The sequence below is a fragment of the Carya illinoinensis genome, chromosome 5, assembly GCF_018687715.1.
Source record: "Carya illinoinensis cultivar Pawnee chromosome 5, C.illinoinensisPawnee_v1, whole genome shotgun sequence".
Lineage (NCBI taxonomy): Eukaryota > Viridiplantae > Streptophyta > Magnoliopsida > Fagales > Juglandaceae > Carya > Carya illinoinensis.
In genome coordinates, this window is record NC_056756.1 from 28,016,611 (window position 1) to 28,030,876 (window position 14,266).

Consider the following 14,266-nt stretch of genomic DNA (forward strand, 5'->3'; position numbering starts at 1 on the left):
TTGATAATTCAACTGAAAATCAGTAATAGGAAGCGTGATCAAGAATAGGGAGTTGAGTAGGGGTGAAAACCGACCCCTTTGGTGCAGTTTTTGGACAGAACTGCCCCCGTCCGATGAGAGGGAAAACGGTGGACGGACCGATCGTAACCAATCAACGAGGAGGAGAACAACCGGCCGCATCGACTTCAGCGGTTCTCTAGCGGTTTACGGTCGGTTCTCGATTCCCCTCCGGCAGTGTCGTTCGTCTGAGAGAGAGAGAGAGAGAGAGAGAGAGAGAGAGAGAGAGAGAGAGAGAGAGGGTTAGAAACATAGAAACGGAAAGGAGAAAGGAAGAAGACGATATATAATATCTAAACGGCGTCGTTTGGTTTAATACCAGACGACGCTGTTCTAATTTTTTTTTTCACTTTATAGACAAAACGACGCCGTTTGATTCAATAACAAACGGCGTCGTTTAGTCTGTGTATAAAACACAAACGTAGGTGAAACGACGCCGTTCCACTTAAACTTAAGTGGAACGGCGTCGTTTATTTTTTTAAAAAAAAAAAAGAGTATTATTACATCGGCCGGTTCAGGGGTTTGAGCCGGTCTCAAACCACGACCGAACCGACGATAGACAGTTTTGCTAAATCGTTGCCGCCCGCCGACCGGTTCCCTGGCGGTTTCGGCCGGTCTGAGTCGGTTACGGCCGGTTCCACGATTTCTTGTACACCCCTAGAGTTGAGTACTTAAGAGTACTATTTGCTATTGGAGATTATTGTTTTTATTTGGTAGATATGAGTTCAGCATGTCTATTTGGTTTGTGGAGACTTATATAATTTGCTAGTTTATTATGTTGAATTTGTTAGGAGTTTGAGGAGCAGTTGATTGATTATGTTGAATTATTATATTGATGACCTTGTTGATGAATTTATGTAGTTGGTCAAAAAGATGAAGTTATGTTTTTGATTAATGGAGCCTTTGGAGCTTGGAGTATAAATTTTTGTGATATGAGAGATAATTAGGTGACATGAGCTAAAACTCTGGACCTCTGGGACCGAGGCATTACAAAATTTATATATCAATAAAGATGATAAAAAAGCCACTTGTTTTAGATATCACAAATCGGGTCACTTAGCTACAAATTGCCACTATAAGAAGAGGAAAAACCTAGGCAATGAATAATCAAAATCACCTAATCTAGAAGCTCATATGGTGCTTTTCTGAACCAACTCCATTTGAACCAATGAACAGTATGTAACCATACATCTGCAAATTTATCTGGTTTGTAGTGCTGCCAATTAGATGGTAGATACAGGAGCTAATGTACATATCACTTATAACCACAATATTTTTTTCAACTTAATCTAAATACAAGCGACTTGAAAGTGACGATGGTTAACTCTATTATAGGAAAGGTTGAACTCAAATTAACGTTTGGAAACATCTTTGCATTAAAAGAAGTGTTTTACATGCTAGAGGCAAAGAGAAACCTAATTTGTGAATCTTTACTTAGTGGGGCAGGCTATACATTATTATTTTAATCCAATAATGTTATTATAACTAAATATATGTCATTTGTGGGAAAAGACTATTTGTGTGATGGGTTTTTTTGTAATAAATGTTCAAAATAATATAGTTGACAAATCTGATTCGTTCCTGTTCAATATAACATGCTAGATTAAGTCATATTAATGATCATAATATTAAAAGAATTATAGGTTTAGTGATTATTCCTAAAGTTCCTATTGATTTGGATGAAAAATGTTTAATATGTGTTCAATTTCGATAACATAAAAAACCATTTAAAACTATTGTAATGAATCCATCACTACTTTAATTAATTCATATTGATGGTTTCTATTTAAATGATATATCTTCGAATGTGATAATAAATATTTTATTACTTTTATAGATGATATATCCAAATTTTGTTATATTTACTTGATGGAAATAAAAGATAAATCTTTTTATAAATTTTGTCATTTATAAAACTGAAGTTGAAAACCAATTGGAGAGAAATATTAAGGCCTTGTTTGTATAACAAGATATTCTCAAATAATCTCGGATATTTCCTTCCAAAACATCATTCAAATACAAAAAAACTTTCAATTTCAAATTTTTAACTTTTTTATCTAATCATTACCTAATCATTATAAATTTTCTAAACTTTCAAATCAAATACAAAAAATAAAATAAATTTTTTAAATCTCAAAAAAAAAATTATATTAAAAAATTATATTCAATAGAATGCATTTAACTCAAATTATTTAACTACTATTTACAAAAAATTTCACTATTATTCACAAATATTCTGAAACTTTCTAAAGGCTCGTTTGGCAAGTGAGATAAGATGAAAATTTTATGAATAGTAGTGAAATAATTTTTGTTAAGATATTTTATTGAGTTTTTGGAAATGAAAAAGAAAAAGTTGAATAAAAATATTATAAAATTAAAATATTGTTAGAATATAATTTTTTAATATAATTTTTATTTTGAAATTTGAAAAACTAGTATTGTTTTTGTGTTTTGTTTGAAAGTTTTGGAAAGTTGTAATGATTAGGTAATTAGATGAAAAGGTTTAATATTTGATATTCAAATATGTTTGTGTTTGAATGATGTTTTGAAAGAAAATTATGAGAAATTTTGAGATGAGATATGATCATCTCACTTCCTAAACAAGCCCTAACTGTCCAAACAAAGCCTAAGATTATCAAGTCTAATAGATGAGATAAATTTCTCTAATCAATTGGTTCAATATTATGAAGAGAATGGTATTATACATAAGGAAACCATTTCATGTTTTTCTCAATCCAATGGTGTTGCTGGAAGGAAAAATAGAACCTTAGTTGATATGGTCAAATGCAAGCTCCCTAGTTCTGGCCTACTTGAGCTTATGGTGTGGACAAGCAATACTTGCATCTCATTTTATTTTGAATAGATTACCATTTAGGGGATCTAACAAGACACCGTATGAGTTCTAGTGGGGTAGAATGCCCAACATTAATTTCTTTAGAATTTGAGGTTGTCTTGCAAAGATTAATATGTTGGACATAGTTTTGCATATAGATTTTTAATTGTCAAGTCAGAAGTCCAATGTATTGATCTAAACACTATCATGGAGTCTAGGGATGCGACATTTTTTGAAGATCTATTTCCTTTAAAAAACAAGTAGAATGTTCTTTACCTACATTAAGTTTTTCTTCCACTAGTAGTCAACGCGCTATTTTATCTGATCCTAAAAGTTCATATGTATTAGAAAATGAACCTAGAGAAGGAAAATGGGTGAGAAAGGAAAATGACTTTGGACATGATCCCTATTTTGTTGAGGAATAACCCTTGGCCTTTAAGGATTCCATGATTTCAATTGATTTTACTTTTTGGAAAGAAGTTGTAGATAATTAGATAAAATCTCTAAAGACCAATGGCACATGAAACTTATGTGATCTTCCTCCAAGATGCAAAGCCATTGGATGTAAATAGATTTTTAAAAAGAAATATGGACCTAATGATACTATTGATGAATTTAAAGCTAGATTGGTTGTAGAGGGTTTTACACAAAGAAATGATATCGATTATTTTGATACGTATTCTCTTGTTACTAAAATAAATGCAATTCATGTTCTAATTGCTCTAGCTGTAATGTATAAACTTGATATCCACCAAATGGCTGTAAAGATTGTCTTTCTTAATGGCTATCTAGAAGAAAAAATATACATAGATCAACCAAAGAGTTTTGTTATTCCAGGATAGGAAAGAAGGGTTTGTAGATTTCTTAAATCTCTCTAAGGTTTAAAGCAAGCCTCTAAATAATAGCATCCAAAAATTTGATAAAATAATTTTATCTTATGATTTTAAGACAAATGAATTTGATAAATGTTTTATACACTAAAAGAGTTTATGGTACATGTATAAAGCTATGTCTATACATTAATGATATTATCCTCTTGATGCCAATATATATGTTTTTCTTGATGTTAAAAACCTTCTATCTAAAAAATTTGACATGAAAAACATGGGAGAGGCATAGGTACTTTTTGGTATTAAATTAATGAGATCTCGCAATAGTATCAATATAAATCAATTTCATTACATTGAAAAGATTCTTAAAGTTTAACATGTTCGAATGCAAACCTTTCAATACTCTTTTTGATTATTGTTTGCATTTAAGTAAGAATATTAAAAATAATGTGTCACAACTGAGATATTCTCATATTATTGGTATGTTTTTGTACATTGATAATTTTACTAGACCAAATATTCCATTTGCTGTGAGTAGACTTAGCTAGGCCTATGATTCTCATTGGAAGACAATGTACATAATTCTTAAAAAATTGAAATCAATCATGACATATAGTCTATTATTTAAGGTATCACACTGTATTAGAAGCGTACAGTGATGTTAGTTGGATAACTAACACAGTAGACTATAAGGGAATGAGTGGATATATTTTCACTCTCAGTGGAGCAACTATGGCTTAGAGATCTTCCAAGCAAACCATGATTTCACAGTCTACTATGGAAGTTGAATTAATAGCCTTGGATACTATTGGACATGAGGTAGAGTGGCTTAAAAACTTGTTGTAAGAAATTCCACTAATTAAAATGACAATGACAACTAATTCTGTTCTTTTTGACAATAAGGTTGTGATAAGTGTTTGGAATAATAAATACTTTTAATCATAAGAAGAGACATCTGAGTATCAGACATTCTATAATAAAATACTTGATAAAGAATGAGTACTTGACTTTGAAATATATAAAATCAGAAGATAACCTTGTAGAATCTATGACAAAGTGATTGGCAAAGTTGAAGATTATACCTATGTCAAGGGGATGTGAATGAATCTCATTAATTAGATCACCAGTAACAGCAACCCAACATTCCTAACCGTAGATCCCAAGAAGAAGGTTCAATGGAAAGAACAAGCTACATGAGTGATTGGAGAGCTCTATTAAAATATTACTATTGGTCCATTCCTAGGGTGTGAGTGCTATAAATCTAATGACAAAGGAAAGGCTAATTGCTTTGAATGAGCATAAGACTAAGGTGAGATATTGAATTTCACGTACCTTTGGAGGACTCACCTATGCGAGTGTAACTGCGGGTCGCAACCTATGGTAATTGGGTTATTTCCTAGAGTGCTCATGAATCCAAGATACGATCATGACCTTTATGCACTACCTTGATAGAAGCTTGATATATGTTGTGTGGTCAATGGTGGAACCAACAATTTTCTTGAGGGGGGCCAAATTTTCTAATGTGCGACATATTAAAATTCAAAACTCATAAAAACATATATATAAAACTAAATCTCGATAATTTGCAATTTACATGTAGAAATAAAATTCTAAAAATACAATATCTTAATATATGTTTCAAATTTTTTATGATAATGTTTCATGAAATAATATTTATCCATTATTATTTTTATAATAAAATATTTAGAATTTATTTTCTCCATATAAACTATTAAGTGATTTTTGAGAATGTCATATTTCATTTTAATATGTAAGCCAGTTTATGAAGTTTCACGTAAACTCTAGATATTTTCATATCACATTAAGCATATAATGTTATAATACAGACTTTAAATAAGTTTTTTCTTGCTCAATGAAATTTAGAGGATAAAATCTCTCAACTATTTTTCAAATAGATCACCAACATTAAATAATTTTTGTTGTATTTTTACTTTGGATTCTATATTAAGAAACTTAATATTGAATAACATAAAACTTTGAAATCCATATTAGTAAGTTTATTATTTCTCCTAAACTTAGTTTTGATTTAATTTTGGTAAGACCACACTCTTGAAAATAAATAATATGTAGAAATTATACAAAATTATGATATTATCGGGAAAAATTTGGAGAGACATTTCTAAGTATATTGAAATTTTATAAAATTTTGTATGGTATGTGGAGACTATAAATTTTTTGAAGTTGCCATTTTCTATATTTATAAAATTATGATTAAAAGTTATGGTATATTTTGATTTTTTTTTTAAAAGAAAAAATTGGGGGGCCACATGTAGGTCCGCCACTGTTTGTGGTATGGAGAAACCTGAATTAAAAAATCCTGATTTAAGACATAGTTCACCACAAATCTTTCAAATAGAAACACGCTAACACTAGGTAAACATTTAACGTTGCAAGTTATCTCTATTATGCATAGTACTTAGCCCAAGAAACTTATTTTAATTTGTTCTTAAAATATTGTAATTGAGTGGGAGATTGTTGGTTTAAGACTTAGAATGATTAAAATATTTTACTATTAAGTAAAAAATAATGTGAAACATTGTTGTGGTTCATTGGTCAGCCTATCCAAACGAAACCACGTCTTCGTTTCAAGTCCCCATTTCACTATTTGTTTTAAATGCTAAAGGAAAATTTCAAGGTAGCACATTTTGATTGCACACCACTTGGGAAATGGAGCTTTAATTGCTGGGCCATTGCACCAAGTGTTGCAATCTATTGAATTAAAAATGTTTTAATTGTGTTTATTGCAAATTGAGAAGTTGTGATTTTTTATGAGTGTCATTTTATTTTTATAAATAGGAAAATTCACTTATAAATTTAAGGAAAAATTTAGTTGCAAGCATAATTGGGTACTAATATGTGTAGTAATCTAATATGATTGATCAAAAAGTAGATTTTATTGAAAATAATGCTAATTTAAATTTTGAATATGAAAGAATCAATATTAGTACGTAGATTAATTCGCGACTTTACTTATATGTAGTAAAATTCTGAATTTAATACTCAAAACTTATCTAGAAATTTAGAGAAGCACTTCCGCATTCATTTTGTATCTTTCTTTTTTCGGGCTTTAGCTATTTTAAATCAGATTTGAGGATCTTTTTTTGTGTGTAGCAAAAGGGAGATTAATGAGAATTGACATTGTTGTATCTTTGAGGTAGACTGTTAAGAAGCCTATTGTATGTTAAGATTTGGAAGCAGTGAAATCTACTCTAAGGAAAGTATCCATCATAGCTGTTGTCCAGATGACTAACACAAGAGGGGGGGTGAATTGAGTTGTATTAAAAAAAATAACAATTATAAATCAATTATATAATATAAAATATAAACAAAATATGAAATAACAATAAATATAAAGAGTAAGGGTAAGAGAGAAGCAAACTCAGTATGTTAACGAGGTTCGGCCCCACTGCCTACGTCCTCGCCTCAAGCTACCCCTTGAGGATTCCCAAATTCACTATTCAACCTCCTTCAGGTGGAGATAGAAACCTATTACACCTCTGAACAACACCGCTACAAAGGATCTGTGTAGAACACCCTCTACACTTGCAATCACCTTACAAGTGGTAATTCAACTATTCCCGGTATAGAATACTTTCTACACGCACAAGGGTTATACACACCCTTTTTCTGATACAAAAGCTGATAGTGGGTAGGTTATCAGAAAACACTCCTCAATGAGTGAAATAAGAACAATACAACGTAAACTATATCTCTCAAAATGAATAAGGATTAAGGCTCAATGCTTAGAGAAGAGAGAATGAAAGCTTTGAATGAATGTTGTATGCTCTGGATGTTGTGAATGTGAAGCTCTCAAATGATCTATTTATAAGCATATGAGACTTCATATTCAAATTTAAAAAGATTCACATGTCAAAGACAATATCATTCACTTTTTCAAAAAATTCAAATAAAAATGTTCTTTTTTTTCAATTGTCAAAGACAACATCATTCACTTTTTCAAAAAAATCAAACCTAATCTTTTACTTTTGGCATATGACAAAATGAGCACACTTTCCTTTTCAAAAAATTCAAACCTAATCTTTTACTTTTTGTATATGACAAAATGAGCACACTTTACTTTTCAAATTTTTCAAACAAAATCATCTACCTTTTGTATAAGTCTAAAAAAGCATCAATTACTTTTGAAAATATTCAAATAAAACATGCACATGTGAAAGATGACAATCAATCATCTTTAATATTTTCAAAGTTCAACCCTTTAATCAAGGCATGCACATGCAAAAGATGACAATCAATCATCTTTCAAAATTTTCAAATTTAATTTTTAAAAATATTCATGCACATGTGGAAAATGTATTTTAATGCTTTATGATAAAATATTAATTTTGAGCATTAATCCTAATTTCGAATTTTAAGAGATTTACAACATTACTCTATGACTTTAATGTGAACTTGTTTCCTTCTTGCTCATGCTTGGTTCTTTGATGTGCTTGATTCCATTGTGTGAACAACTTGAGCTTGAAACTCCTTTATTCTTTGAATTCATTTGTTATCATCAAAATCCATGTGTAAATTTATAATCACATGAAACTTGAAACCTTGGGTTCAACAATAGCGTATCTTAACACCGGATTCTCTTTTTCTAAATTATTTTTGTTATTATATTTATATCTTCCATATATGTCCCAATAGAATTAAGGCAAAACAAAATAAAGACAAAGTCGAGGAGCTTCCCCGGGCAATTCACATGTTCTAACTAAATGCCTAGAAGGCTAGAACAGATATGCATATGCAGTCATTGAGTCTTGACACATACAAAAGACATCATGACTTACTTTTCATACATCTTTCTTATCTTCCTCCGCTAAGAGGGGGCCGCACAAAGTGGCGGTTTTTATAATCCGACTAAGATATTGGAAAACCAGGACTAGAGGCCATACTAGTTATTGTGGCTGCATTTCGTTTTGTAAGGACTGTTGGGGAGATCCACTTCATTTCTCCTATTGTTAGCATAGTAATCAATGCATTTATGGCAGACCACACCACATTGATGAAAAAATAGTTGGTCATGTCCTTGTGCAGGGATTATGATCATCTCCACTTTACTCGAAACATTCATCATAAAATATGCAAATTGTTTTTTGTCATTGTGCTTATAAAATTAATTACAGGTAAAATGATCAAACACTTCATGCTTAGCTTCAAATAAATGAAATGAAAGAGGATCAATATATGTAGGTGCTTCCCAGGACGAGCAGTGTACATCTACCACAACACTTGATGCTTTCATGAAAGGAACCACAACACCACATTCCTTCCAAAAAGAGGACCAACTATGATGAACAAGATATTGGTGTTGCACATCCATCTTGGTGTTGCAAGGCTTTGAACTCTCTGCTAGCTATTGCATGCCCATTTGTGACCTCAAGAGATTGGAGTCGAAGAGAACCCCAAACTTGACTTCGCGCATCAATTAAACGATATATGACATATAAACTGGATCATACAAAGACCTTTACACGTTCTAAATCACAAAATGATAGATAAATTAATCAAAACTTGTTTCAACTGAAACACATGCATCTTCATGCATATATATTCAAGGACCATGTAAGAGTGAAAGGAAGAGGCATTCAACAGAGTCTTGGAAAATTCCTATTATGCCTAACCATCTCGGACATCTGACCATTCATCACCATACATGCTTTCTCCAACTCCACCGCCCTCCGTTGCATCCGTTGTAGGCTTAGTTTCATATGATCTTTATCTTCTTTTGAGAAGCTGTGTAGGTTAATGTCTTTTTTCAAAACCATCTGATGCGAACTGTTTGTGCTTGGATTCTTATATACCAACTGATGATCTTTTGTTGGGATTTTGGATTTTTGAGATATAAGCGCTTGTACAGCGATCTTGGGAGGGATTTTAGGATTCTTTGCGAGCTCCTTGCACACTTCGAAGCTGAGCTTCTCATAGTTGAGGCATCTACATAAACGTGATCGTTCCTCAAATGAAAGGCCGCGGTGAGACTGAGCAATCACAAGATATATATAAGTTAAGAAATTAATTCCTCAAATATACCAAAATTCTTATGGTTTTCATGGATATCCACTTCAATCAGAAAACAAAATATGGAAGATAAAAGATAATATGACTTGGTCTGTGCGGGAGAGAGAGAGAGAGAGAGAGAGAGGGGCTAACTGTAACTGTAAAGGTAACGTCCAGACGAGGGAATCTCCATCATTAAAGTACTGACCATGAGCATTTCATGCGAGCATTTAATAGGCCTAACAACTAGTTGCTGAACTCAAGAAATCACAAGGGCTGGGCGATTGGATAATATCTTTTTGAGCCCCTAATTTTTTTTATATTCTAAACATAGACTGATTGTCAGATTCCCTTTGTTTTAGTCCGTGCATACTGCCATTATTCTTTCTCGCTCTTGATTTTCATCTCTCATTCAAACCAAGGCAATACTGTATTGTCAATCACAAATGTTGATTTTCTGAGAGAAGAAAATTCAGTATTTTATTGCCGAGTTTGGACTCTTATGAACCACACGGGAGTTTTGGTAGATAGAACCAAAAGATGGCTTAATAATTAAATAAGAATATGACAAAACATGTGGCGATAGATCATTGCCCTTGCTTTTTACAGAGGAAACTTCCTTAATCTTCTCCTTTTCCCATTTGGTGTAATGGATGGACAGTGGTATTCATTTACCAAAACAGCAGCTCTTTTTTTTTTTTTTTTTTTTTTTTAATATCTTTTGACAGGAAACATTCACAAAAACAGCATGCAGCCCCAAGTGTTTTCCATTAGATGTAGGTAACACTTCCATCATGGCACTAATTTTCAGAAAAAGGTGGGAAAAAATTAACAGGATTAAAGTTGCATTTTTCATATGATGAATGGAACGACTCTAAAAGTACCAACAGTGTGATAAAGTGCACATTAGAAACCTTTTCTGGGCTCTGAATGAGTTGCAAAGAGTCTTGATAAAAGAAAAAGACAAACAATATCAGAAGTAGAATCTTGATAAAAGCTGCTGTTTTTGCCCACAGAGAAGTTTTTGTTTTTGTTTTATTTTTTATGAACAACTCTTGTGCATCCAAAAGATTTTTGTCTTGCAAATTACTTTTTATACTCTGCATTTTCCCTTTCTACCTAATGTGTTCAATTATATGGTAATCATGGATATGAAAGGACCAGAGAAAGGATATGAAACATTCACCAGAGAAAGGATGTGAAAAATTCACCTCAATATAGATATCAATGGCTCTGTAGACTCCATCAAAGCAGTCCCTGGCACAATCGGGCAAACTCTCTGCTACTCCAAGAAACTTAGAGATCTTAAGGTTCTGATCTGGGGATATCTCGCCCAAATACTTATCGATCAATCTTCCAACTTTCTTCATTCTTCGTAGAGACATTTCATCGCTATTAACAAATACCTTAATCAATCTTAACACTAGATTAACATCATAAACACCCCTTTCATTGCCAGAGATCAGCAAGTCATCTAATGTTGCTTGGTCAAGCATATTCCCAATCATTTTCTCCAACCCAACTCTGTAATCTTTCTTCAGACCAAAACCAGAGACAACCCTTAATACCCAAAGCAACCCTCTGCAGGAAAAAGCAATTTTTCCCACCATAATAACTCCATGAATAACTGTGTCTGCAAGTCCACCATAGTCTAACCTTGAATATGTATTGTAGTTAGCGTTTCTTTGAGTTGCAGTCTTCAGGTAATGGAGAAGAAATTTTGTGAGCAATAAACTGTTGTTATCAGTCCCATAAAACCCCATACTTTGAATGACTCTTTCAATGATCTTTGGGGGAAAATTGGCTAAATCATCAAACCACCACGCTTTGCTTGGTGAAGATTGCTTGACTGAATCAGGTGTGGCTTTGGAGGAGTAAGAAAATCTAAACCCAGATGCAGTTTCAGGAGAAGATGAAGAACAAGAAGGAGAGGAAGCTATGATGTTTATATCTGAATTTTGAGCAATCTTTGCTAACAGTGCATGTACGAGCCTTTGCAGAAGACCAGATGAATCTGCATGTGAAAAGAATGAATCACAGTTCTTCAAGCATACAAGTATATCACTCCATGACCAGTACAAAATTCGCTCCAGAAAGTTCTCTGTTTGTTGGAAGAGATTCTTGGTTGAAACCTTCTCGGTCATGCCAAGAAAGACTGCACAACAATGGAGAAGAGACACATTTGAAACTGTGATTGAGATTCCGCCATTGTTATAACAGAATCTAGAAACCAGCTCAAACCCGTATGCACCTCCCGGGAAGTCATCGATTTCAATACCCGATTTTTTTATCTCATCTCTTCTCTTTTCTTGCTTGATAATTCTCTTTAATCTTCCCGAGTATTTCGAGATAATCTTCTGCAGAAGTGAGGCATCCACTTAACAAAAGATTGCACAAATTATCAATAAAACATATATCAAAAAGAGCTTTAAGATTACCCCATCCAGAAAGAATGTTTGTTCACCGTTGATGTGGATTTGCAAGTTACAGAGCCCTTGCATAGCTGCTTTGCATCGAGTAAAACCAGGAAAGTTGTTCTATCACGGGCAGCAAGAAATGTTCAAAAGTCCATGTGATGGAGAAGGAGAAGGAACAGAACATGTTTATATATGCCCTTTGCAATAGAACTATCGAAACATGTTGACGTGTGATGTTCCCGAACCCGATCAGAACATCATTATTTTCCTTTTTCTTTTTTATTTGGTGGTTTATTTTCCTTTTTCAGAATAATAATACACCCACAATCTGTTTTATAATATTTTTTACAACTATATTTTAAAATAGAAGTATTTAAGTAGATTGATGTTATTTTGTAAGTTATTTTATAAAAATATTCCTCATTTAATACTAACTAAAGACAAATGAAGTACTCGAAAAGGTATGTACTCTGTTTGTTTTCATAACTCCTCTCAACCCATTCTATCTAATCTGATCATTATAATTTTTTTAAAATTTCATAAAAAATAAAATAAATAATTCAATTTTTTTAAATCTAAAATAAAAATAATATTTTATTTAAATTTTAACTTTAATCTCAACTCATCTCATATGTCCGTGAAAACAAACCAAGCTTAATGTAATTAATCAACTAGATAGAACCTTTTTCTACACTCAAAACCATGTATGGATGGTGGCTCACAGTCACAGAGCAGCATTTACATTGCCAACTGTGAATGCTTCTTTCAAGCAGCATATTTTCTTTATTTTTTATTTTTTATTTTTCACCATTGTACCCTTGATTCGCTGCCTTGGTATGAATAACAGTTTTGGGTTTTTGGTCAGCCTAATGTTGCAATAAAACTCAAAAAATAAAAAATAAAAGAGAGAGAGAGACAAAATTTAATACTACAACTATACAACTAAGAGAACGACAAGTTGGTACAACAAACTGAAAAAGAAAGATGGAGGTTTGTCTCTCGTGGGAGACAGCCTCTGCAAGTCAAGAAGCATTGCTTTCATTATATTGGCAAATATTAGTATTCCATGTGGCATATATATATATATATATATAAATAATGCTATGCAGTCATTTTTATGCGTGATTAGTTATATTAATTTTTTTAATATATAATTAATTATATCAGTGTATAAAAGAGTATTAAAAATTAACTGTATATAATTTATTTATTTATTTATTTTGCATGTATATATCTATATATATTTATATGCAACTTGTGTTCCCGATTGGCCTTGGACGTTCATGGAGTTGGACTATGTGGACATGTGAAGAAGGGGGCCCACGGAGAGAGATGGAGAGAGATGGAGCAAAACTCTCAGATATGAACAAAAGCAAATTCTCGTTTATATAGATATTAAATAAGAAGGGTTTGGCAAATGAGGGGTACAAAGAAAAATGAGCAGAACTCTCTAAATTTTTCAATATACTCACAAAATTATCATATTTATCGTAAAAATAATAACTTAGTTTTTAAAATGATAGATAAAATTAATACAAAAATTTTATATATAGTCATTTTATATATTCTTGTGCATATTCTATTAATATGATTAATTATATTACTTTTTTAATATAAAATAACTATTTTAACTAATTACATGAAAAGAATATACAAAGTCGATAGAGTTACCTCCTTGGTAAACCAACCTACAGAGGGGTTAGAAGATTTGCAAACTTCGTCACATGGTAACATCGCAGGGAATTAGGACAACCGTACTATTTTTGTCACTTTTTTTACACATTAACAAATACACCCAAAGATACTAAAATATAGTATCATGGATAGACATCTCCTAAGATTCCTAATGGAGTTCTAGGACCTATAGAGAAAGATGGCACTCGAACCAGAAGATTTATGGCTACTTGATAAATTCACTCAGGTAATTACCACACAATGATCAATTTTGTAAAATTCACTTTATATATCTATCTCTTCACTATCTTGTTCGGTTGTTGAATTTAACTAAATCCAGTCTCATTTTAAATTAAATCTATTATACAAACACCAATCTCTCAAATTATTAAACTCATCTTAACTTAAAATTTTCTTATACATAAGAC

The 14,266-nt window shown here is 32.0% G+C and overlaps 1 protein-coding gene across 1 annotated transcript; it reads right to left on the reverse strand.

The window, feature by feature from the left end:
• Positions 1–9,163: 9,163 nt before the first annotated feature.
• LOC122308793 (BTB/POZ domain-containing protein At3g19850-like) lies at positions 9,164–12,413 on the reverse strand. Its single transcript, XM_043122010.1, has 3 exons — positions 12,186–12,413; positions 10,959–12,104; positions 9,164–9,728 (listed from the first exon to the last, which is right to left on the reverse strand). Exons 1-3 carry the CDS (start codon positions 12,246–12,248, stop codon positions 9,336–9,338), a joined length of 1,602 nt encoding a protein of 533 aa, XP_042977944.1. The 5' UTR covers positions 12,249–12,413; the 3' UTR covers positions 9,164–9,335.
• Positions 12,414–14,266: the final 1,853 nt, after the last annotated feature.

Excerpts from the sequence above, each read along its gene's own strand:
- LOC122308793 (XM_043122010.1), bottom strand. The coding sequence starts at position 12,248 with ATGCAAGGGCTCTGTAACTTGCAAATCCACATCAACGGTGAACAAACA. Across the intron at positions 12,105-12,185 it reads AAACATTCTTTCTGGATGGG|AAGATTATCTCGAAATACTC; the intron begins GTAATCTTAAAG and ends TCACTTCTGCAG. Across the intron at positions 9,729-10,958 it reads CCATTGATATCTATATTGAG|TCTCACCGCGGCCTTTCATT; the intron begins GTGAATTTTTCA and ends GTGATTGCTCAG.